The sequence below is a fragment of the Triticum aestivum genome, chromosome 2B (assembly GCF_018294505.1).
Source record: "Triticum aestivum cultivar Chinese Spring chromosome 2B, IWGSC CS RefSeq v2.1, whole genome shotgun sequence".
Classification (NCBI taxonomy): Eukaryota; Viridiplantae; Streptophyta; class Magnoliopsida; order Poales; family Poaceae; genus Triticum; species Triticum aestivum.
Window position 1 is genome coordinate 188,593,694 of NC_057798.1, and position 25,607 is coordinate 188,619,300.

Here is a 25,607-nt window from a genome sequence, read left to right on the forward strand (position 1 = left end):
ATCCCAAAGGCAGCATCGATCGGCTTCAGTTAGCAGCAGTAGCGAAGGAATCGCTCGATCGGGTTCAGTTAACAGCCATCGATCGATCGCTCGGGTTCAGTAACGCATAGCCTGCAGTGCAATCGCTCGGGTTCAGTTAGAGACAACGCCTCGCACACACGCGCGTACGTGTACGAGAGAAACGCGCATCGCTCGGCCCCGACCTCCCACCGTAACCGGCAACTCCCTGAAATTTTCCTCCCCCTCGCTTCTACCATGGTTTTTTCCGTCATGGATGGCCCAAAGAATGTCAAGAGCTGCGTCTCTGGCCCGCTCAGGACAAAAAGCCCATTTTCTATCATGATTTTTTGTCATAGAAGTAGGAGCCCACCACATCTATGATGATACCGGGTTTTGTCACAATTATCGTCATAGAAGTGTCATATGTATGACAGAAAAAAATTCGTTCGGCCCAAAATGTCACGGATGTGTCCTTTTTTTGTACTGTATAGAGTCATATCTTGTTCTAGCTTTGAGTTGTAATTCTTGAGTTGTAAATCCATAAAAGTGTGATGATCTTCATTATTATTGTCCTAGTGAGGAAAGGATGATGAAGACTATGATTCCCCCACAAGTCGGGATGAGACTTCGGACTTTACAAAAAGAAAAAAAAAGAAAGAAAGAAAAAAGGCCAAAAAGAAAAAAGGAAAGGCCAAAGAAAAAAAAGAAAGAAAAAAAATAAAATAAAAAAATGAGAGAAAAAGAGAGAAGGGACAATGCTACTATCTCTTTTTCCACACTTGTGCTTCAAAATAGCACCATGATCTTCATGATAGAGAGTCTCATATGTTGTCACTTTCATATACTAGTGGGAATTTTTCATTATAGAGCTTGGCTTGTATATTCCAATGATGGGCTTCCTCAAAAGTGCCCTAGGTCTTCGTGAGCAAGCGAGTTGGATGCACACCCACTTAGTTTCTTTTGTTGAGCTTTCATATATTTATAGCTCTAGTGCATCCGTTGCATGGCAATCCCTACTCACTCACATTGATATATATTAATGGGCATCTCCATACCCGTTGATACGCCTAGTTGATGTGAGACTATCTTCTCTTTTTTGTCTTCTCCACAACCACCATTCTACACCACATATAGTGCTATGTCCATGGCTCACGCTCATGTATTGTGTGAAAGTTGAAAGAGTTTGAGATTATTAAAGTATGAAACAATTTCTTGGCTTGTCATCAGGGTTGTGCATGATTAAATACTTTGTGTGATGAAGATAGAGCAACAGTCAGACTATATGATTTTGTAGGGATAACTTTCTTTGGCCATGTTATTTTGAGAAGACATGATTACTTTGATTAGTATGCTTGAAGTATCACCATTTTCATGTTAATATGAACTTTTATTTTGTATCATTTGGATCTGAACATTCATGCCACAATAAACAAAAATTACATTGAGAATTATGCTAGGTAGCATTCCACATCAAAAGTTTCTTTTCTATCATTTACCTACTCGAGGACGAGCAGGAATTAAGCTTGGGGATGCTTGATACATCTCCAACGTATCTATAATTTTTGATTGTTCCATGCTATTATATTACCCCTTTTGGATGTTTATGGGCTTTATTTTACACATTTATATTATTTTTGGGACTAACCTACTAACCGGAGGCCCAGCCCGTATTGCTGTTTTTTTTGCCTATTTCAGTATTTCGAAGAAAAGGAATATCAAACGGAGTCCAAACGGAATGAAACCTTCGGGAGCGTGATTTTTGGAACGAACGTGATCTAGAGGACTTGGAGTGCAAGTCAAGAAGCAGCCGAGGCCTCCACGAGATAGAAGGGCGCCACCCCATAGGGCGCGTCCCCTGTCTCGTGGGCCCCTCTGGCAGCCACCGACGTACTTCCTCCTCCTATATAAGCCTACGTACCCCGAAAACATCCAGGGAGCCAACAAAACACAATTTCCACCGCAGTAACCTTCTGTATCCACGAGATCCCATCTTGGAGCCTTCGCCGGCACTCCACCGGAGGCGGAATCGACCGTGGAGGGCTTCTACATCAACACCATAGCCCCTCCGATGAGTTGTGAGTAGTTTACCATAGACATTCGGGTCCATAGTTATTAGCTAGATTGCTTCTTCTCTCTTTTTGGATCTCAATACAATGTTCTCCCCTCTCTTGTGGAGATCTATTCGATGTAAACTCTTTTTGCGGTGTGTTTGTCGAGATCCGATGAATTGTGGGTTTATGATCAAGTTTATCTATGAGAAATATTTGAATCTTCTCTGAATTCTTTTATGTATAATTGAGTTATCTTTGCAAGTCTCTTCGAATTATCAGTTTGGTTTGGCCTACTAGATTGATCTTTCTTGCCATGGGAGAAGTGCTTAGCTTTGGGTTCAATCTTGCGGTGTCCTTACCCAGTGACAGCAGAGTTGCAAGGCACGTATTGTATTGTTGCCATCGAGGATAAAAAGATGGGGTTTATATCATATTGCATGAGTTTATCCCTCTACATCATGTCATCTTGCTTAAGGCGTTACTCTGTTCTTATGAACTTAATACTCTAGATGCAGGCAGGAGTCGGTCGATGTGTGGAGTAATAGTAGTAGATGTAGGCAAGAGTTGGTCTACTTGTTTCGGACGTGATGTCTATATACATGATCATGCCTAGATAATCTCATAATTATTCGCTTTTCTATCAATTGATCGACAGTAATTTGTTCACCCACCGTAATACTTATGCTATCTCGAGAGAAGCCTCTAGTGAAACTTATGGCCCCCGGGTCTATCTCTTATCATATTTGCTTCTAATGTACTTTTATTTGCATCTTTACTTTTTTCATCTATATTATAAAATACCAAAAATATATTTATCTTATCATACTATCTCTATTAGATCTCACTTTCGCAAGTGGCCGTGAAGGGATTGACAACCCCTTTATTGCGTTGGTTGTGAGTTCTTTGTTTGTTTGTGTAGGTGCGTGGGACTTTTGAGGAGCCTCCTACTGGATTGATACCTTGGTTCTCAAAACTGAGGGAAATACTTATGCTACTATTGCTGCATCACCCTTTTCTCTTCAAGGAAAACCAACGCAAGCTCAAGATGTAGCAAGACCCGGCGCCCATGGAGGAGCAACCCGTTGGCGAGGCGCCACGGCTCATCCAACTCCCCCGTAGCTAGCTGCTGCTGAAGGAGGAGTGCGTCGGCCGCGGCTGCTGTCGCCCGCCGGATGTTGGTGAAGAGGGTGAAGGAGGGCCCGGTGATGATGCAGAAGGTCGCCCCTTAAGTCGCACTATCGTCCACGTCGGCGTCACGCCGAGACAGGGCGTCGGCGATGGTGTTAAGGTGACCCGGACGGTACTCGACAGTGAAGTCAAACCCGAAGAGTTACTGATCCATTGGTGCTGCGGCACGGTCGAGAACCTCTGATCCAGCATGAACTTGAGGCTGTAGTGGTCCGTACGGATCCGAAAGGATCGACCCCAAAGATAGGGCCGCCAGTGATGCGCCGCTTGTACCAAGCCAATGAGCTTGCGCTCATAGGCCGCCAGCTTAAGATGGCGGGCGGCAAAGGGCCGGCTAAAGAAGGTGAGGGGTCCATCGCCCTGATGAAGGACCGCACCGGATCCCGCACCGGAGGCGTCGTAGTCGACAGTGAACGGTAGGTCGAAATCAGGTATCTGCAGGACGGGACCCATCGTGAGGGCCCCCTTGAGGGCCTCGAACACTGTGGTGGCCTCCTCATCCCAAGAGAAGGCATCCCAACGGAGAAGGCGCGTGAGCGGGGCCGCGATGAGGCCAAACTCCCGGATGCATTTCCGGTAGTACCCCGAAAGGCGCAGAAATCCGCGAAGAGCCCGCGGAGACTGCGGAATTGGCCAGGCGGCAACGGCCGCCACCTTGTTGGCGTCCATGGCCACCCCCTCTGCTGAGATGACATGGCCGAGGTAAGCGACAGAAGGCGTCACGAATGAGCACTTCGAGCGCTTAAGATGAAGATGGTGCGCCCGAAGCTCGTTGAAGACGATGGCCACATGCTGCAGGTGTTCTGCCCAAGAGGCGCTGTAGATAAGAATGTCATCAAAGAAAACAAGCACAAACCGACGTAAGTAGGGCCGGAGGACATCGTTCATCAAGGCCTGAAAGGTAGCCGGGGCGTTGGAGAGGACAAAAGGCATCACCAAGAACTCGAAGTGGTCGTGATGAGTCCGAAACGTCGTCTTGGCAATGTCGTCTGGGTGCATGCGCACCTGATGATACCCCGACCGGAGATCCAGCTTGGTGAAGAAGCGCGCCCCATGCAGCTCATTGAGAAGCTCATCGACCACCGGGATAGGGAACTTGTCCTTAAGTGTGAGAGCATTAAGGGTGCGGTAGTCGATGCAGAAACGCCACGTGCCGTCCAACTTGCAAACGAGGAGGACCGGCGCACTGAATGGCGACATGGAGATCTGGATGATGCCCGCGGCAAGCATGAGTGCACACTGCCGCTCCAACTCATCCTTCTGCAGCTGAGGATACCGGTAGGGTCGGACGGTCACCGGGGCCGAGCCTGGAAGGAGGTGAATACGGTGGTCATAGACCCGGGCCGGTGGAAGGCCCTGCGGCTCCTCAAAGAGATCACGGTGCTGCTGCAGGAGGTGGTCCAACAGTGGATGCTCGGCCTCGGTGGTGGCCGCCGCCAGCTGGATCGGGGGCGTCGCCGGGGTGCCTCCAATGCCCTCCCAGCGGACGCAACGGCCGAGACGCCAGAAGGTCATCGTCAGGGCGTCGAAGTCCCAAAGGATGGGACCGAGAGTCCGCAAGAAGTCGACACCGAGGATGAAGTCGAAGCAGCCCAAGTCAATGCCGGCGCAGATGATGGTGAAGGGCTCGTCGCCGATAGTGATGGGCACGTTGCGGGCAAGACCATGGCAACGTCGACGGTCGCCATTAGCGACAGTGACCCGCAGCTGCTCCCCGCGTGTTGGCTGTAGTGCGAGGCGCCGCATGGTGGTCTGCCGCTGCCCGGTGCGCCACCGCAGCAGCCGCTGCAGCTGCAGCAGCCACCGCCGGTCAACTCCGGTCCCGCATCGACCGCACCAACGGGAGTCCCGCTTCACCAAGTCCGGTCCCCACCGTCGCCGTCACCGTCTCCATCTTGGATCGCTACCCGCCACGTGTCGGCGGTGGTGAGGCTGCAGGCTACTGCGTGCAGCCTCCTAACGTGTCGGCGTGTGCGGGAGATGCATGGTCTACAGCTGCCGCTCCTCCAAGTTGCCCTTCGCTACACAAAGGACCTCGATCTCATCCGCTGCATCGGGGATCTTGGGCATGCGGTTTCCCCCATGGGTGGCAGGCATGATGTTTTCCCCACGGGCAACGACCTCAAAGTCTGTGACATCGGCGGTTGGGGGGCGCACCCCTCCTCGTCATTCTCCATCGCAAGCCGTGTCGGTGCCAAAACCGGCAGATCTCGGGTAGGGGGTCCCGATCTGTGCGTCTTAGGCTAATGGTAACAGGAGGCAAGGGACACAATGTTTACCTAGGTTCGGGCCCTCTCGATGGAGGTAAAACCCTACTTCCTGCTTGATTGATATTGATGATATGAGTAGTACAAGAGTTGATCTACCACGAGATCGTAGAGGCTAAACCCTAGAAGCTAGCCTATGATGATTATGATTGTGATCGTCCCTCTAAGGACCAACCTCTCCGGTTTATATAGACACCGGAGAGGGCTAGGGTTTACATGGAGTCGGTTACAAGGAAGGAAATATGATATCCGGATCGCCAAGCTTGTCTTCCACGCAAAGGAGAGTCCCATCCGGACACGGAACGGAGTCTTGAGTCTTGTATCTTCACGCTCCAGCAGTCCGGACAAAGTATATAGTCCGGCTGGTCCGGATACCCCCTAATCCGGGACTCCCTCAGTAGCCCCTGAACCAGGCTTCAATGACGATGAGTCTGGCGTGCAGTTTTATCTTCGGCATTGCAAGGCGGGTTCCATCTCTGAATACTCCAAAATAATTATCGAACACTTAGACCGTGTCCGGATCTGCAAGATGATCCTCATACACCATCATAGAGAGAATGATATTTCACAAATATAACCTGTTGATAACTTTAGACAAAGCGACATGATACTACGGTCGAGTCATTATTCGAACCGTTTTTTCCACAACCAGCCTCAGCGCATATCGCGAGGCGGTTTCCTCTACATGTCTTTCCGAAGCAGAGATCGTGTCCCCTTATTGTGGGATTCTCATCAATACGGGTACGGGTAACCCAAACGCACCGCTAATTACGGCGAGTGGAGAACGAGCGGGTTCCACCAGGCAAGTGGGGAGGCACAAAAAGCTTTACCGCCCCTATAAAGAGATAAGATCTCTCCCACTCTACCCACGCCTTTCCCCCCTGCTAAACCATTCCCCTCTGCTCGAGCCCTAGCGCCCAAGCACTCTTCTTCTCCACCGAAGAGAGGTTCTCCGAAGATGTTCGGATCTGGAGCAGGAGGCAAATGGATGGCCTCTACCGTCCAGGAGAAGGATATCAAGAGGCTTCGAGAGGCCGGGTAACTGGCCAAAAAGATCAGCCACCGTCTTCCGCCGGCGGGACAGATCGTCCCTACTCCGGAGCCCCACGAGAGGGTCGTGTTTCTTCCTCATTTTTTCCGTAGGCTCGGGTTTCCCCTTCACCCATTCGTTCACGGTATCATGTATTATTACGGCATTGACTTTCATGATCTATCCCCCAATTCTTTCCTTAATATCTCGATGTTCATCATCGTGTGTGAGGCTTTTCTCCGAATTTCGCCTCACCTCGGCCTATGGCTGAAGATTTTCAATGTAAAGCCCAAGGCGGTGAGTGACGAGCACGCCGAGTGCGGCGGTGCCGTGGTGAGCAAGATGCCCAAGGTTATATGGCCGACGGGCGCCTTCAATGACTCTGTCAAGGAGTGGCAGCAGCAGTGGTTCTATATAACCAAACCGCGCGGCAAAAAGTGGGCTGCGGCTCCTGAGCTCAGATCCGGAGCCCCACTGCAGCTCACGTCCTGGCCCGAGAAGGGCCTGAACTGGTCCTTGTCCGATGAGTTGTCACTGCTCCAGACGCGCGTCCAGAGTGTGGTCGACAAGGACGTCAAACTCGTCGACGTAGACCAGGTGATGTTAGCTTGCCTGGTTCTCCCTTGCCAGCGTCGAGCCTGCAATTTGTGGGAATACGACCCAACCGAGCACCAGACCCTTTGAGAGCTCTATGGTTCCTCCCACAAGGATATCTGGAAGGTGCTCTTTAAGTCCGGCAAATCATGGCCGAACTCCACCGAGGACCGTGGGTATCAAATGTCCCATTCTGCAAGTAGGGTAAGTTACTGCTATGCTCTGTCCATCCATGCTTCAGTTGGCATGTCCTGAGGGAGACACTTTTATCATGCTTTATCATAACCCCAGGGATGGATAAAAAAGGTGGAGCGGATACATTGTCCTGCCCCTCTACCGGAGGAACCGGCCGGACCTCTTCTGATGAAGATGCTGGTCTCAGCGCCTTACGAGGCGCCAAAGAAAGAGGCCTCCAAGAAGGTCAAAAAGACCTGGAGTGGCCTTCGTCGCCGCGATGCTTCGGACGCAAAATCCAAAGACTCCAGCGACCATCCTTGTTCCGAAGACGAAGAGGAGGAGGCGGAGGAAGACGAGCCTCCTGCAGGGGGTGGGAAGAAAAGGACAACTTCCTCATCCCTGGAGGCTGAATCGCCAAAGAGGGGGAAAGGTTCCCTCCCGGAGGCATCCACCACGGCTGATGATAGCAGCCCGGAGTGGGATCCCAGGGTCCAGCCCCTGGAAAAGTCGTAACTATACGAAATCCGAACACGCATTTGCATCCGGGGTTGTTTGGGTATAGTAGTTTTAACTGTCGCCATATTTCGTACAGCCCGGCGAGGTCCCACGTCGGACGATCCTCATCGGAGGATTCGCTGAGCTCAGATGCCCTAGCGAGCGAGACGCCTTCGTAGGCCCCTTCCCCGAAGCCTAGGCGCAACACCGAGGTGTCGTCTCAGCGGGACCTGGACCAGGGGGGCATATCCTTGGGGCCGGACACGTGGGAGCAGCGACTCCTATGCATGTCGATGGCGGGGGTGATCTTCGGTCCGGACCCCAGCCAGACACAATCCTGGAGACCTTTGGAGCTTCGCGATCGGGTAAGCAGCCGCCTTTGGGGGGCTTGCCTGTTCTGCCAGTGGCCTGTGCCCAAGCAGGGCTACTGGGCGGCCTATCGACAACGCTAAGAAGCGCGTCTATCATCGATGAACATCGTGCCCTCATGGGCGCGGTGATTGAAAAGATTCAGTCCGCCGAGAGCGGACTGAACGAATCCTGCCTTAGTCTTATAAAGGGCTTTGAGGTATGTTTTCTAACAAACCTTTGAGGAATTTCATAATATGAGTAGTAGCCCCTGATACACTGTCCGGCGAAAGAGAGCCGAACAGGGGATCAAAAATTTCTGTTTTTGCAGGAGACTCAGCTAATGACGTGTATCCCTTTGTTTGAAAACATGCGTCTGCAGGAACGTCCATCGCTCATAGTGCGGAGGTGTCCGAACTAAAGCAGCGTCTGGAACGGGCCGAAGGGGAACTTGGCCACGTGAAGAAGCAGTTGGAGGACAAGCAAGGTATGCCGGAACCTTGTGCTAAATAGAGCACAAATTAGAAGTTGTGCCTAATTAAGATATCTGCATTGTATGCTCTAGGGGCGAGTGTCGAAATTGAGGCACTGAAGAAGGTTGTGGCCGAAGCCGATGATAAGGCCGCCACTGAACAGGCTCTTCGTTAGAAGCACGAGGCCAGGGTCATTGAAGCTGAGCGAGAGCTCCTGGAGGCCGTGAAGAAAAGCGAGGGCTTGGAGCAGAGTCTAGTAGGGAAAGAATCCGAACTCGCCCAAGCTCTCCAAGCCACAAAGGATGCTTGGGAAGAAGCCCGAGGTGCTCTGAGGGACATTCAGGAGGCCCGGAAGGTTGCGGCTGGTAAGGCCTTTTGTACTCAAGGACATTTTTACATGATAATGGGGGGAACTCGAAGCGATAAGCTGAATTCTTGCTTCTCCAGGGGCATTTGCGGATCTGCCTCGCAGCATATCAGATGCTGCCCAATTCTACCGGACCGAGGATAAGAAGTCTGCGGAGAGGGATTTCTGGTCGCAGTATTTGGCGCCGAATTATCCGATGCCCTTTATCGATCAGCTGCGGCAGCTGGTCGAACTGCACCGGGCGGCCGAACTAGCCATGAAGGACTTGATTGTCCGGCTGTGGCCCGCGGAGCCAATTCCAAGCAGTTACTTCGGACTCGTGAAGCGGATTGTTGGCGCTTGCCCTCGGCTTGATGTCATTAAGCGATCGGTCTGCATAGAGGGTGCACGCATGGCGTTTGCCCATGCGAAGGTGCATTGGGGGAAGCTTGATGCTGAGAAGCTGATGACCGAGGGGCCGCCGGAGGGTAAGGAGCATCGCAAGCCCGAGTTATACTATGAAGGTGTACTAAAAGGGGCCCGCCTTGTGGCGGATAAGTGTACCAAAGACATTATATTTCCCTGAAGGCAGTCGTGCCATTCTTTGTAATGTGGGATAATGGCACTTTTATTATTTATTGCCTGATCTGTTTGAACGTTTGTTCTTCCTGTGCGGCTGTTTAGTGTGTGGAAATCCTGAGAGTTGGCCAGTCGCCGGCTTCTGCCCCCACGTAAAAAGTACGGGGGTGTTCAGGACATACCTGAACACTCTTTATCCCATTGTTGGGTCCTTTTAAGGAGGTGTTCCTCGCCACGAACCAGGCAATCAGACTATAGGGCTTTATCACTCTCACTTAGCCATAGCAATTCGAGTATGGTGGGCGTAGCCCCTAGTGTTTGGAAGGCCGAACTAGGGGCTCTATCGGCGCCTGATCAGAAGACCGATCCGTCGCACTTTGCATTTATAATGGCATTATGCGGAATAAATCTTTAAAGATTTTACAACCTCTCGAACAACTGACCAGCTCTCGCTGTATCATGACAGTCAGTTTTCGGCTTTCTCTACTGAGGTGCTCGTCCGGAAGAACCGGGACACAATCGCAGTAGTTCTCCCAGCGCTACCTTAGCCGATGGGGCGGAACGTAAGGTACCAAAACATGGGAGCCGGGCAAACCCAACTAATGACCCAAGACATGATTCGGAGCTGATGCATATAGTGCTATAAGTTCGGGGTGCCGAGCGACCGAAAAAGTGGCCGGACTTTATTGCCGTACTATGAAGCCCCTGGCATAATCGGGCATAACACAAGGCGCGGGTGCCGTTTGTGACAAAGAGGCGTCGATAAGAAACGACGACCGGTAAATGTTATTTAAGTCTACGCATTATAGTAAAATGACATGTCTATGCATATGAGTTCGATGTATGCTTATGGAAAGGAGTATTTTTGGCGGAACCTATCGTGGCCGGACTGGAGGGGGCTGTGTGTGGATCTGAGGTGTATCCGGACTGCCCGCCTTATGCGTCCGAGTTGATTCCGCGTCGCCAGTCCTGTTCTGCGCCAAAGTTAGTCTGTAAAGACAAACGCTTAAAGGCAGTTGCATATACCGTTGTGTTTGAATTGCGGGTGCCTGAGCGGAGCCTGGCTGAACCTTGCCATAACGTAGTTCGGATTCCTCAATTGGTGTCCGGGTGTTTGGCTGCCAAATCAAAATTTGATAAACAGGCACAACTCGCTATTCCAGCGGCGATATGATTTCCACTCTAAGGGTGGGGTTTCGACCTTGCCCATAACTGTGACTATGTCACGCGGGGCTAGCCTGATGTTCTACCTCGTTGAATCTAGCCAACGTGGTTCGTCCCGGTAGTATGCGGTAATTACTATATAAGGGTATAATGCCGAAGACTTATTCTTCGGTGTGGTGTTTTTTTGGTGATCCGAACACAACCATTAGTATGGTGGGTCAGTTAAAACTTGGCCTTTGCACCTTGCATCTTTGAGGAGATGTTATTTATAGTTTTATGCATGTGGGTGCTCGTGTAAAATGGAGCCCCCGAGCTACTGGGTAGATGGTGAGTGCAATAAAATTGCTATGGCTGGTGTTGTCCGGACGATCGATGTGATTAGAGACGATCGGCCGTATTTTTGTACTGTGAAGGGATCTTCCTCACCATGTTTGACTGGTCCTTTGTTGTTCGATACCTCCTTCATTGTTTTCGGCGCAAGATCGGCCGTTTTGTTTGGAAGATACTGCACTCTCTATTGGTATGCTTGGTCGCCCTTCTGGGGGTACCATGAATTTCACATGGTTGATCGAGTATGCTGCCTGGGCCGGATGGGCCTGAGCTGTTCTTTTTCCGCTGACCGGGCTGGGGACCGCTGAATTCGGCACCAACTTCCCTGACTTGACGTTTATGACGATTGCGCCGAGGCTTGAGGATGTATCCTCGTGTATCCTTCATATTATCTTGGACCGTAGTGGTATGTTGACGTCGGGGTATGTGCCTTAGGTTTTGCTTCTTAGGTTGAGGTAGCGAATAATGCCGTGTGTGCCCTTTGTCGGGGCGGTCGATTCCGTATTCCTTGGTGGCCAGGACCTTGGTCCATCTATCCACGAGCAAATCTTGGTCAGCTTTGAGCTGCTGTTGCTTCCTTTGCAGGCTCCTTGCAGTGGCCATGAGTCGTCGCTTGAAGCGAACTTGTTCCACGGGATCCTCAGGCACGCCGAATTCAGCATCGCCGAGGCTTACCTCGTCTTTGGAGGGGGCATATAGTTGTTCCTCTCCAAGTATCCGACCGTGGCCAGTTCGGCCTACTTGAAGGCAGGCTGATCAGGGTTGTATTCATCTTTGCCACCATCCGGATTGTTTTCATCTCCTGTGTCGGTATTGTTGTGGCGGGGCTTGGAGCGGCGTTGACGACGCTGATGCTTTGCTTTTTCCCCTGAGGGGTTATCCTCTGTTGCCTCATCGCCATTGGTTTCCTTCAGAGTGTCCATCATATATATATATATATATATCATATGAGGAGGTGGCTGTCCGCCGCCCTGTGAGCGGTGGTTCCTGTTCTTCTCATGCGTCGTCGTCCATACCGTCGATGTCTTCGGAGTCGAAGTCAAGCACATCGGTTAAATCATCGACCGTGGCAATGAAGTGGGTGGTGGGTGGGCAACAAATTCCTTCGTCGCCTGTTTCCCACTCGAGCCGGACATAGTTCGACCAAGAGTCAAAGAGAGAGATTTTAACGAGTTTAGCACGTCGCCCAAGGGCGAGTGCTGGAAGATGTCCGCAGCGATGAACTCCATTACCGGAGCCCAACCAGGTTCGGCAGGCTCAGGAACGCGCGGACTGGAACCCGCAGCTGGATACGAGTCCGGGGGTCCAGAGTCACAGGCTTCTTTAGGGGTGAGGCCTGTGTTCGGCTCTACCGCTAATGAGTGTGTGGCCTGCGGGGCGGGGTCCATCCACCCGTCCTTGGGCAACGCAATCTGCTCCGGATTTAGGTCCGGGGCTACTGCAGAGGTGATATCCCGAGCATTGCCCTACAGCAGGTCTAAGCCGTGCTCATCGTGACTGTCCGGCGCTCCCGGCACAGGCCCGAATCTGTTGAAGATCAAGTCTCCACGGATATCTGCCGTGTAGTTTAGGTTTCCGAACCTGACCTGGTGGCCAGGGGTGTAGCTGTCGATCTGCTCCAGCTGGCCAAGCGAATTGGCCTGCAGTGCGAAGCCGCCGAACACGAAGATCTGTTCGGGGAGAAAAGTCTCACCCTGGACCGTGTTGTTGACGATTGAAGGAGCCATTAAGCCTTGCAGCGACGACACAGAGGAACTCTCAATGAAAGCAGCAATGTCGGTGTCAAAACCGGCAGATCTCGGGTAGGGGGTCCCGATCTGTGCGTCTTAAGCTAATGGTAACAGGAGGCAAGGGACACAATGTTTACCCAGGTTCGGGCCCTCTCGATGGAGGTAAAACCCTACTTCCTGCTTGATTGATATTGATGATATGAGTAGTACAAGAGTTGATCTACCACGAGATCGTAGAGGCTAAACCCTAGAAGCTAGCCTATGATGATTATGATTGTGATCGTCCCTCTAAGGACCAACCTCTCTGGTTTATATAGACACCGGAGAGGGCTAGGGTTTACATGGAGTCGGTTACAAGGAAGGAAATATGATATCCGGATCGCCAAGCTTGTCTTCCACGCAAAGGAGAGTCCCATCCGGACACGGAACGAAGTCTTGAGTCTTGTATCTTCACGCTCCAACAGTTCGGACAAAGTATATACCCCCTAATCCAGGACTCCCTCAAGCCCTCCACTCTTTCCTGTGCGGTGCAAACCAACAACCGTCCGGCAGAGAGAAGGCATGGTGTCACCGGCAGCAGCGCACCGTGTAGCACCACCGCATTCCGCCACCGGCCGCCGCGAGGGCGCCTCTGCTGGTCACTCTTGCGACCACTTCCAGGTGGTCATACACATGCACTCCTTTTGTCCAGGTGGTGTCCATGGGATCCAGGTGTCTGTACACGTGCACGTCCGACGTGCGGATGGTGTCCACTTTTTGTTAAGGGGTCCAAAATAAAGCGTCCCAGTCCATTTCAAGTTGAGAATAATAAAACAAGCCGAGATGTAAAAGGCTTGTTTTTAGGTGTTAGGTTTGTGTTGCGTCGAGTCATGGTTATAAGTTGGTTAGGCTGCAGCTCGAGGACAAGCTGCATGTCCAGGTGGGGTGTAGTGTTAGAGTACGTAATGGGCCTAATGGGCCCATTAGTCTTAGGGTTAATTAGAGATAATGGTCGCCTGCTTAGGGGTCAAGTAAGCCTTGCTTGGGAGTCAAGTAAACCTCTCTATATAAAGAAAGGAGATGTATCAATCTAATCAAGTAAGAATTAAGAAGGAAATTTCTTTCCTCTTGCCCGGCCGTGGGCAAAAAGGCCCCCGGCCGGCCCTCTCTCGCCCTCCTTCTAGCAGCGTCATAACACAGTGCCCCATGAATCTCCTGCGCCACATAATTCGCGGGTAATGCTTTTGGCCATGTGTCTTTACGCTAGAACATCCCGTGTTAGAAATGAAGGTTGTGCAAGCCTCCACAGAAACAACTTCGGCTTTGAAGGTACACACACTTCCATGATTTTCTCTAGTGGCTCACATGGCTGGCCGACGAGCTTAGCCTCCCCTCTAGCCATTCCTCCACTACTGCTTTGTTTTTGCAAGCATCTGGTAAGCCAAATGACCGATGAAGATTACAGTCTTCTCAAAATGCCATGCCCAGAAATCTTCACATAGCCGGGCGCTAATTGGGATACCCTTATAATGCCCTACACAAAATATTATCGAAGTCGGGAGCTCCTATTTGGTGCTTCAGGCGGCAAGGAAGCGCACTGGTGCCCACGCACCAACATTGGTGGGCTGACCCATGTAGATTTCACATTTATTTCCCCTGGTTCGCTAAATTGCATTAACAAACAAAACGATAAAATTCACAAAAAAACACAAAAAAATCATGAATTCTAAAAAGTTTATGTATTTAAAAAATAATCATTAATTTAAAAATAAGTTAATGTATTTGGAAAAAAGCATCAAATTTGTGAAAAGGTTCATGAATTTTGGGAAAAAAGTTTGGCGAATTTGAAAATTTTCATAATTTTTTTGAAAAAAAATCATCAAATTTGAGAAATGTTCACCGATTTTGAAAAAATATTCATTGAATCTGAAAAAAGTTCACCAATTTTGAAAAACAATTTCATCAATTTTTTTAAAAAATTCATAAAAAATTGGATAAAGTTCATCGATTTGAAAAAAATTAATCAAATTTTAATAGATTGTGCATTGTGAGAAAAATTTAAATAAGAAGGAAAAAGGAAAAAAGATAATAGAAATTAACTAAAAAGAAAGACAATAAACCAAAACCAAAAACCGGTCCGGAAAAAACCCACAACAAAAGTAGAAGAAAAAATGGTTGGAGAAAGTAAATAATAAAAGGAAATATATTATCATGATGTGTCATTTGCCTGGTTGGTTAGTAAACGTAAGTTGGAGGTCGCCGGTTCAAATCTCAGCCGCGCATGTTTTTGCATATTAAACCCGAGAAAAGTGGAACGGACCGGCCTAGCGCGGGGGGAAGGGTGTGCGCCGGTTTGCCAAATGACCTATAACCGGCGTCTGAAGTGCTAAAGAGGAAAAATTTCAAAAAAAGTACTAAATAGGAAACGCTGTCAAAGTCTCAATAAATTTCGCTCTGCCGACTAAGACATGTCAATAAAATCATAAGGTGTAAGGTCTTTGTGAATAATTAATAAAGTTGATGCATGCATCACCTAAATGCAGAGGCCGGTGTTCATCCTTCTTCTCTAAAAAAATCACAAGATTATGGGCCTCTATATTAGAGGAGAAAAAAAAGCTATTTCTAGCTCCAACACTTTTATGTAACGAGTACAGTAAACCCGGCCCAAACAGCGAGATTCCATTGGACCCAAAAATATGAAGGAGCCTTGCAAGTTCGTGACACACACCCGGACGAGAAAAAACGGTGCCGGGCCGCCTCCCCTAAAATATCTCCGGGCCTCGCAAGGCAAGCTGCGGGAGCACGCAGACGAATGGGCCTCTGACAGTGGACCCCGCTCGACGGGAACACGTAAACCACAAGATCCAGTCACCGCTAAAAAGCTCCCCCCTCCCCCACGTTTCGACGGAGCTCCCTTCCATCTCTCCTCCCCCTTTCTTCTTCCTCTCCACGCCAGCCGCCGCCCGGGACCTAGGGTTTCCCCGCGCCGCCGCCGCCGCCGCCGTCGAATCGCAGCAGGAGGAGGAAGATGGGCACGCCGGAGACCTCGCGGGAGCCGTGCCCGGACCGCATCCTCGACGACGTGGGCGGCGCGTTCGGGATGGGGGCGGTGGGCGGCTCCGTCTTCCATTTCCTCAAGGGCACCTACAACTCGCCCAACGGCGAGCGCCTGCTGGGCGGGGCCCAGCAGGTGCGCCTCAACGCGCCGCGCGTCGGCGGGAGCTTCGCCGTCTGGGGCGGCCTCTTCTCCGCCTTCGACTGCACCATGGTCTTCGTGCGCCAGAAGGAGGACCCCTGGAACTCCATCATCGCCGGCGCCGCCACGGGTGGCTTCCTCTCCATGCGCCAGGGCCCCGGCGCCGCCGGCCGCTCCGCGCTCATGGGCGGCTGCCTCCTCGCGCTCATCGAGGGCGCCGGCCTCATGCTCAACCGCGTCCTCGCCGCGCCGCAGAACCTCCCGCCGCTCCCCACCGACGACCCCAACCTGGCCGCCGCGATGGCGGGGGGAGGCGTCGGCGGCTTCCCAGGCATGCCCCAGCCACCCGTGCCCCCTGTGGAGGTCGTGAGCTCCAGCGGCGGGGGTAGTTGGTTCGGCGGCCTCTTCGGCAAGAAGGAGGAGGAGAAGAAGCCCAGCGGCAGCGGCGGCAAGTCGGAGATATTAGAGAGCTTTGATACGCCCAGCCCTCCGATACCATCGTTCGACTTGAAGTGAAAAAAAGGTGCGGTTTTTCTCTCCGATCTGTATTTTGGATTCAGTTTCAGATGTTTTCTCAGTTCGATCCGGTTTCTCTCTTAGCTTATTTATTACTTGGTGATGAGGAAGTCCGTGGTTATGAGTCCATGTCGTGTACAGCAAGAAGCCTTATTACCTCCTTATATATCAGGGACGATCGATCGTGTTATATATACCATCGTTCTGAACCCCGGGAAGATTTTAGTTCACCACAACACATCGAATCTTCAGATAGGGTTACGCAGCTAATACTATGTCGGCTCCTGTCTCCGAGAGAGATCTCTTCGAGAGAGAACCGTGCCCAGGCCGCATCATTGATGATGCAGGCAGCGCTTTCGCCATGGGTGCTGTCGGTGGTTCTGCCTATTACTTTCTCAAGGGCCTTCATAACTCGCCCAATGGTGCGCGAATTGCTGGCGGCATGCAGGCCGCTCGCATGAACGCCCCTCGACTCGGCGGGAGCTTTGCTGTGTGGGGCACCCTCTTTTCCACCTTCCACTGCACCTCAGCCTACGTGCGCCGGAAGGAGGACCCCTGGAACTCCATCATAGGTGGCGCCGCCACTGGAGGGTTTCTCTCCATGCGGCAGGGCGTCAAAGCTTCTTGCCGCTCGGCACTTGTGGGCGGCTTTTTCCTCGCCCTCATAGAGGGCGCCGGCCTCATGGCCAACCGTTTCGCACCGCAGATGCTCCCGTCGCCCCCTGCCGATGATCCCAACATGGCCGCCGCCATCTCGATGGGAGGAGGAGGTGGCTTCCCAGGCCTGCCTCAGCCTGTCGTGTCCCCTGCAGAGGTCGTGAGCTCAAGCAGTGGGGGTAGCTGGTTTGACGGCCTCTTCGGCAAGAAGGAGGAGAAGAAGCCCAGCGGCAGTGCTGGCATGTCGGAGATATTAGAGAGCTTCGAGGCGCCCAGCCCTCCGATACCATCGTTTGAGTACAAGTGAAAGGAAGGTGCGGTGTTTGTTTGACTGCTCTGATCTGTATTTTGGATTTAATTCAGAAAGGGTGTTGTTTTTAAGTCTCATCAACTCCTTGTTTCTGATACTTTACCTGACGAGGTGGCAATGATTTATTGAGGTGTCTGTTTTAAATGATTCTGCCGCTGAGTTTTTCTTGCTAATGCAACATGCCACTTTATTTTCAGTACTTGTCCATGCCATATAACCAAGAAGCCTTATTACTTTATTAGCTTCCAATTAGAGAACATGATTGATTGTGGTATATAGCTGCTGTGGTTTTATGGTTAATTATATCCTGCTGAGTTCCGCCTCCTACTTCCACCACAAAGCACTAAATCTTCAGGTAGGGTCACACGACAGATACTATGTGTACCTTTCACCATGGGTGTGTGACCCTACCTGAAGATAATTAACGGACCCATGCCCAGACCATATTTTTGATGATGCAGCGCCATGGATTGTGGGAGGTTGTGCCTTCCATTTTCTCAAGGCTGCATGCCCTCTAGACTGTAAAACAGCTTTATGTGATCTACGAGTAGTTCAGTTCAGTACGTAGGTTTGTGGAAGACTTTCAATGTTGGTTGCTTCATCTTAAATTATTAGTGGTGAGTTATTGTATGGCTGTCCGTTTATAAGCTGGTTGTTCTTCTGGCCAACGAAACATAACCAAAAATAAAGCATTTGCGAGTATCAAAATTATTGTAGAGCCTGTTATGTTCTGTATGGACATGAGAATAAATCTGTCAAGAATATTAGGCCTGGTCTGCTTTTATCATGTTGTCCTACTCCATTTGAGAACTCATAGATCTGTGTTTCATTGTGATAGGGAATTTTTATCTAGTCCTGGTTATGGATGGGCTGCATTGGCCATTTACTTGGACTGAATTATTTCTTCTGACAGACAAAAGAAAAAAAAAGTTCTATCTGGCTTACAAAATTGACATTCCTGTTGATGTGAATGCAGTTTTCTTAACCAATATCTTGCTACATTCTTACCTTTTTATATGATGTTAGGGATTGGTTGTCCCTCTTAGCATCTGAAATCATGTCCCGAACATGCCCCTTGACTGCCTAACCTAACTTGTTAATAAGATATAAATTCCATATTGTACTTACTGGGTCAATAAAATCTTATGCAAGTAGCAGATACGGCTCCCATGGATTTGAAGATATAAAGTAGATTTTGGTTTCAAGCTGTTTCGGTGCAAATATGGAAGCACGGCACATGATTTTAGCTTATTTTTTTTCCGGTTATCAGGGATCAGTTATTTCAGTTCAGTATTTTCACAATTCTTTATCCATGGTCCTTGTTCTTCAACTGTACATTTAGGATGCCACCTTGGAACTTAAAAAGAAACAAGCTGATGTAAGGTCAAGTGCCCCAGGAATGCCTGAGTCATGCACCTCTGTATGCTCATGTGTCTATTGCTCAACTCCCCTTGGACGTTTTACTAGTGAATGACTCTAATTATATATGGAACTAAGAGAAGGTCTCCATCGTTTTGTGTAATCTATCAGATGTATGTTAGACAATATCCGTCATATGCTTTTTAGTTCCGTGCTTTTGTTGTTAAACTATGGCGTGCTTTTGTTGCACAGTGTGCAGGTTCATGTGGTTTGGTTATTCTGTTGTTGCATCGATTTAGCTCAGTTTTTCCATGCTTGCAATGCTCAAATGATGTAGAGTGTGTGACAATTTGTTCCTACTTCCTGCAGGTAGCTGATGGCGCCGATGCGCAGCGGCGCTCGATCCACAAGTAGTAGTCTGAAGCTGGGAGTGCAATCTACTTCATCTTGGAGGAGGGAGGGGTAGACGAAGTGAGGCTTGCGCAGCTCAACTTCTAGTACTGTTATCTATGGGCCGACCAGTCGCTGGGAAAAGTTTTTGGATTATTAGTTTATTGTACGCGAGCTTTTTAAACTTTGCATGTTCTTGTTGTTGCCGTGGTAGTGACGGTAATAATGCCTATAGCGTCATATGGTGCAGATGTACTGCTGCGCTTGAAAAGCCTTCAACTAATATTACGCCTCTGTCTGTCTTGCTTCTGGTGTGACATGAGGGTTCTTCTGCCTTACTGTTTCGATGTCTGCAGTAGTAAGCACATTGCTTACCGATGGTTTGGTACCAACAAGGTGAGCTGACCAGTTTTGTGGAACTGCTGATGCGCGCTACCAGCGCCCTAGGCCCTGGCCGGCGGATCGGTCCGAGTGGTGGTTCGGGCGGATTCTTCGGTCGCGCTTTCCAGCCTATGGTCATCTGGCTCGTGAGATCAGGAGGTTATCTATAGTGAGGCAGTTCCAGTTCGTTCCCTGAAGTTCTCAATTCTGCATATAGGGCATCCACTCAACTCCTTTCAAGTCAGCCGCTATCCATGTTCTCAGCTCTGCATATAGGAACATCACATGCAGTGAAATCCTGGTTGTTGAAAATGCTATTATTTCTCTCCCTCCGATGTGCCACGGTGCCACCACAAAGCCCCGCATCCAGTGATCATGCCAGAAAGAAGCCCCCTTGCCATCTCCAAGGTGATAGCAGTGGAAGCTTTGAACATCACACACACATCCTTATCCAGCTCTGTGCAACACTGCCACAACCACCTTAATTTCAGAGCCTTGCCTTGGATCTGCAGGTTAGGGATACCTAAACCACCGAATTGTACTGGAGAGCAGACGACCAAACGCTTGCCCACACTAACATGATCAACACCAGTCCAAAGGAAGGCAAGCCTAAGCTTTTCAATCTGGTTTATAATCAATACATATGAGTTGGAAGATCGTCATTACCGAGGTCACAAATCCGACCAGAGTTAGGCGGCCAACAGTCCATTTAGCCTTCCAACAAGCCAACTTGTTAATTGGTTCTTTTTTTTTTGCAGGAATAATTAGTTCTTTTTTAGGGGTACTTGTTAATTAGTTTATCCAACAGCTCCTGAAAAGCGGAAAACCCCATTTCAGTTAACACACAAGGGCATACCTAAATAGGTACTCCATTCGGTCCCTTTTATTTTACTCTGCGTATTAGATTTGTGTAAGTCGAACTTCGCAAAGTTTGACCAAATTTATATTAAAAAATATAAATATCTACAATACCAAATATATACTCCCTCCATTTTTAATTTACTCCGCATATTAGCTTCGATCAAGATCAAATTTTGACAAAGTTTATAGAAAAAATATATTAAAATATAAACTAACAAATCATACTACGAGATTCATTATTGAATATACTTTCATATGATATAGATCTGTTACTGTAAATGTTTATTTTATTTATAAACTTGGTCAAACTTTGTGAAGTTTGACTTCAGTCTACTCTAATATGCAGAGTAAATAAAAACAGAGGGAGTACTACTTACTAAATTTCATGATGAATCTAACAGTGTTGATTTGGCAGTGTGAATATTGTACTTATTCCTATAAATTTGGTCAAAGTAGAGATACTTGCAAACTAAAAAGTACCGGACGGAGTACCAGGGAAGCTCGCGGTTTGGCAGCGAATCCCTGGCTGGATCTCGATAGATCGAAATCTTCACATCTAAAGACAAGGCAGGATCCTACTTTTAGCCAAATTGGTCTTGGCCAGTGGCAGCACCCAAGAAAAATCCAACAGAGCAGCGACAATATTCATGTCCTAAAGACAAGGCTTGCTGAAAATTATAACGTGCCCACGTAAACAGAAGTCCGGTGCTTAATGACTTGGTTTCCAAGGGGAGAGAGGACACCTTGCACTTGTGCATGGTTCATTAACCTTCCCAAGAAGAGCCGACTACTTGCCATGCACCAAAGTTGAAGACGGCGGCGTCAAGGCGAGCGCAGCGAGGCGCAAAGGCGATGGCAAGGCCTCATACGGGAGCGGCCTAGAGTAGGAACTATGCCCTGGTGAAGGGGAGTCTGAGGTTGACCGGTCGAGTGAACATATATAGGGAGGGGGGGGGGGGGGGGGGGGTGAGGGATGGCTGGGGTGATAACGGTGGGTGAGTACCAAGGGAGGCCAGGGCTGCGAGTCGGCTCTAGGCAGTGCCTGCTAGCCGCGGGAGGGGGGAGCAGGCGGTTCCATTGGTTGTAAATCCAACGGTTCAAATAGAATTGACCGAAACTGATTTTTTTCCGGAAATAGTAACTGGCGAACGTTCACCAGGGAGCAACTGCCAGCCAAGGCCTAAACTGCCGCATTATCTTGATCCTACGTTGCATGTTGCATGACATTTTCACACTCAAAATTAAAGAAATGCCATGGCAGTTCTGCAAAACGGCCAGCCAGTTTCCTGATATATTGGCGATTCCAATAAAACAAACTCCTAACCGCCGGCTAGAGTGGATCGAATCCTCAGATAGGGTTACGCCGCTAATGCCATGTCGGCGCCTCTTTTGGACAGAGACCCATGCCCAGACCGCATCATCGAGGATGCCGGCGGTACTTTCGCCATGGGCGCCGTGGGAGGTTCTGTGTTCCACCTCCTCAAGGGCCTCCACAACTCGCCCAATGGCGCGCGAATCAGTGGCGGCATGCAGGCCGTGCGATCGAACGCCCCGCGGATCGGCGGGAGCTTTGCCGTGTGGGGCACCGTCTTCTCCATCACCAGCTGCGCCGCGGTCTTCGTGCGCCAGAAGGAGGACCCCTGGAACTCCGTCATCGCCGGCGCCGCCACGCACGGGTTTCTCCACCTGCGCATGGGCCTCAGGGTTGCAGGCCGCAGGGCGGTCTATGGCGGCTGTCTCCTCGCGCTCATCGAGGGCGGCGCCCTCATGGTAAACCGTCTCTTCGACGCAAAGAAGAACCCCCCGCCGCGGCCGCGCCCTGCCCATGACCCCAACTTGGCCACGGCGATCCCATGCCCGCCCCAGCCCGCCGTGTCCCCTGCGGAGGTCGCGAGCTCGAGCGGTGGGGGTAGCTGGTTTGGGGGCCTATTCGGCAAGGAGAAGGAGAAGAAGGCCAGCGGCAGTGGCGGCAAGTCGGAGGTATTAGAGAGCTTTGAGACGCCCAGCCCTCCGATGCCATCATCATCTGAATACAAGTGAAAAGAAGGTGCGCGCGGTGCTAATTGGACTGCTCTCTGGTCTGCATCTTTCACTCGGTTTCAGGAAAATGTGTTGTCTTTAAGCTTCATCCGCTCCTTGTTTCTTCCATTTTCACGGGAGGAAGTGGCAATTATCGCGTGCTTTTGTTGCACGGCGAGCAGGTTCGTGCGGTTTAGTCATGCTGTTCTTGCACGGATTTAGCTTCGTTTTTCCATTCTCGCACTCTCGATGATACAGAGTTAAGTTTGTGACTTTATGCCTACTTTAGAATCCAACATACAGACGGATATGCCTCCTCAATCTCAGCTTCACAATCTTCACTTAAAAGTTCCTACTAATAGCCTCAACGCTGTAGCCAATTATGTGTTGTTGGGCCATCCCAAACGGCTTTCATATAAGAAAGGAATATACTCGGTTGAGTAGTTATCCTAGAACCGTTCGCGACATGCACTAGAAAAACGTGAGTGGGGTAGTATTCAAGACCGACTTTTAAAAGACTTGTGATAAAACCAAATGGTCGTTGTTCCAACAAACTCTTAAAATGAAAGGTTTCTTTGAGTTATGACGCGAATGGATCCAAAATTTCGTCACTAGAGGTAGTATGACTATCAAAGTTAATAAGGACATAGATCATTACTTTCTGACAAAAAAAATATTACTACACCAGGCTGACCCCTTCAACATTATTTAACATTGTTGCTAACATGTTGGCCACCCTAATCAAACGTTCATAGGAGTAGTGCCGCACCTTGTGGATGTGGGCCTCTTTATCTTGCAATATGTCGATCGTACAATTCCTTTTATAGAACATGACTTGAACAAGGCGAGGAATCTGAAACTCTGGTTTTCAACTTTCGAACAAATGTCAGATCTTAAAATTAACTTCCATAAAAGATAATTATTCTGGTTTAGAGAAGCCAAAGAGCCGGCCGAAGTGGCATGGAATATGGGGTGTCGGCCCAAGAAATTAGGTGGACTGGGGATCCACAACTTTTTCTCCTTAATGTGGCACGACGGTGGAAGTTCAGATTACCTAGGAGGCGACAGACATGTTTGCAGTTTCGGCGGTATGCACCATAGGGAACGGAAGAACAATTATTTTTTTGGTCGATCGGTGGACCGAGGGCGTCTCGGGGAAAAAGTCCAAAACAAACTTTGAATTTGTCGGCGAAAGCTAAATCAAACACTGAACTCTCAATCATTGAAATCAACACACCAAACTCTTTTATCCCGGTCTATTTTAAACCTTGAGAGGACTTAGCCGGTATTGCCTGAATTGGGCCGGCCCATTAGTGGCGCCGTTTGCGCGCGCGCGCACTGCTTAGGTTATTTTAAACCTCGAGAGGACTTAGCCGGTATTTTACACATGTCTATTTTTTCTTCGTACCCAATGTACATTTTTAACGCATACATAAAATATTTTTTGATAAACTTTTGATATTTTCAAATACATTATGTACATGACTTCCTGAAATCTAAAATTTATAATCCGACGGGGTTTTATCCGCGAGACCTAAAGCCTCTGGCGACTAGGGTTTCGAGCGGAACTTGATGGCGCACGACGGATCTGCACGGCGGGGCGCCCCTGGATTCCGTGGGAAGATGGCGGCATCAGCCAGCGGCGATCATCGGGCAGCGGGCCCGGTCTCCCCACGGACGGCCAGGGCCATGGTCGAAGAGAAGCTCGGGAAACTAGGGATCACCGATGAGGAGGCGACACCACTGGTCATCGATGATAGAGAAGATGGCAAACCGGAGAAGTGGCTGTTGGCAGGTAGGGTTTTGCACCGGAATCTCCTCCACATCCAAACCATAACCAACGCACTTCGGCCGGCATGGGGAAACCCTAGGGGACTGCAATTTCGATCGATGGGAGAGAACACTTTCGTGGTAGAATTTGAATCCCAGCGCGATCGTGAACGAATCAGGGAAGGATCTCCTTGGCATATCAGCAAAAACGCTGTTATCTTGGCTGACTTCGAGGATTGCATGAGACCTGATGAGGTTCAGTTTGATCGGCTCAGTTTATGGGCTAGGGTTCCGAATCTTCCGTACAATTTGCGGAACGAGGTTTGGGGAAAGTTGATAGCGCAGCAAATTGATAAGGCGGCCACCCATATACAGTTTGATCATGTTGGTGGATATTTGCGTGCGAGAGTCTCTATAGAGGTCAAAAAACCATTAAGGCGATGGATCTTGATCGAATCGGCAAAGAGGGGCAAAACTGATCTCTATGACATACAATATGAGCAAGTGCCACACTTTTGCTTCTCTTGCGGATGTCTAGGTCATTCCGACCCTTACTGCCCCAATCCTGGTCTGAGGGACGAGAAAGGGGAGCTACAGTTTGGACCCTGGTTAAGAGCACCAGAGGATAAGAGAAAGGCTACTTCTGGCGATGGTATACCGAAAGAACAGCATACACACACAACTAGTCAGAGGGAGTCTCGGAATTCTACTAATGCGGGTACGGAACAAGCAGAGGTGGATTCTCCAGTGAAGAATAGATCGCACAATAAGAGGAAGGAGGCGCCAAAACAAGTGTACCGTCCAGTTGCTAATCGTCAGCTTCTCCTTACTGATGGCAACAGCTCTGCACACCCTGAACATATAGCTGGTCAAGTAAGGGAGGACGACATGCAAACTTCTCATGAAGAAGACGATGAAGGGGCTGTGAGGGAATCAAAGAAAAAGAGACCCACACCTGAAAATTCGGCAGAGGCTGCGCAGCAGCCCTGCCGATCACAATGAATTGTTTAAGTTGGAACTGCCGGGGGCTTGGGAACCCCGAGGCAGTTCGAGAGCTTCGCAGTATTGTGAAGCAAGAAGTTCCTGCCCTGCTGTTCGTTATGGAGACCAAAATCAGGGCAAAAAGAGTTGAAGATCTGCGTTATCAGTTAGGTTTCGCGGGATGTTTTGCAGTGGACAGTGAAGGACTAAGCGGTGGCATAGGCCTCTTCTGGTCCAAGGATTATGAGGTTCAGTTGAAGAACTACAGTTCCGGCCATATCGATGCAATGGTGCGGATGAAGGATCAAAGCTCGAACGAGTGGCGATTCACGGGCTTCTATGGAGCACCTAGAGCTGAGAATAGACACCATAGCTGGCGCTTCATGAGAACTTTGTATGCACAGCCGCATGATGCA

The 25,607-nt window shown here is 49.7% G+C and overlaps 3 protein-coding genes across 3 annotated transcripts; all 3 read left to right on the top strand.

Annotated features, from left to right (window-relative positions):
• Positions 1-15,650: 15,650 nt before the first annotated feature.
• Positions 15,651-19,462, top strand: LOC123044263 (mitochondrial import inner membrane translocase subunit TIM17-2). The gene is made up of 2 exons (XM_044466961.1): positions 15,651-16,470; positions 19,159-19,462. Exon 1 carries the CDS (start codon positions 15,780-15,782, stop codon positions 16,461-16,463), a length of 684 nt encoding a protein of 227 aa, XP_044322896.1. The 5' UTR covers positions 15,651-15,779; the 3' UTR covers positions 16,464-16,470; positions 19,159-19,462.
• LOC123044262 (mitochondrial import inner membrane translocase subunit TIM17-2-like) lies at positions 16,477-19,194 on the top strand. The gene has a single exon (XM_044466960.1). It carries the CDS (start codon positions 16,738-16,740, stop codon positions 17,425-17,427), a length of 690 nt encoding a protein of 229 aa, XP_044322895.1. The 5' UTR covers positions 16,477-16,737; the 3' UTR covers positions 17,428-19,194.
• Positions 19,463-21,432: 1,970 nt separating the features above from the next.
• LOC123041009 (mitochondrial import inner membrane translocase subunit TIM17-1-like) lies at positions 21,433-22,675 on the top strand. Its single transcript, XM_044463708.1, has one exon. The coding sequence runs from the start codon at positions 21,796-21,798 to the stop codon at positions 22,459-22,461; it is 666 nt and encodes a 221-aa protein (XP_044319643.1). The 5' UTR covers positions 21,433-21,795; the 3' UTR covers positions 22,462-22,675.
• The last annotated feature ends 2,932 nt before the right edge of the window (positions 22,676-25,607 follow it).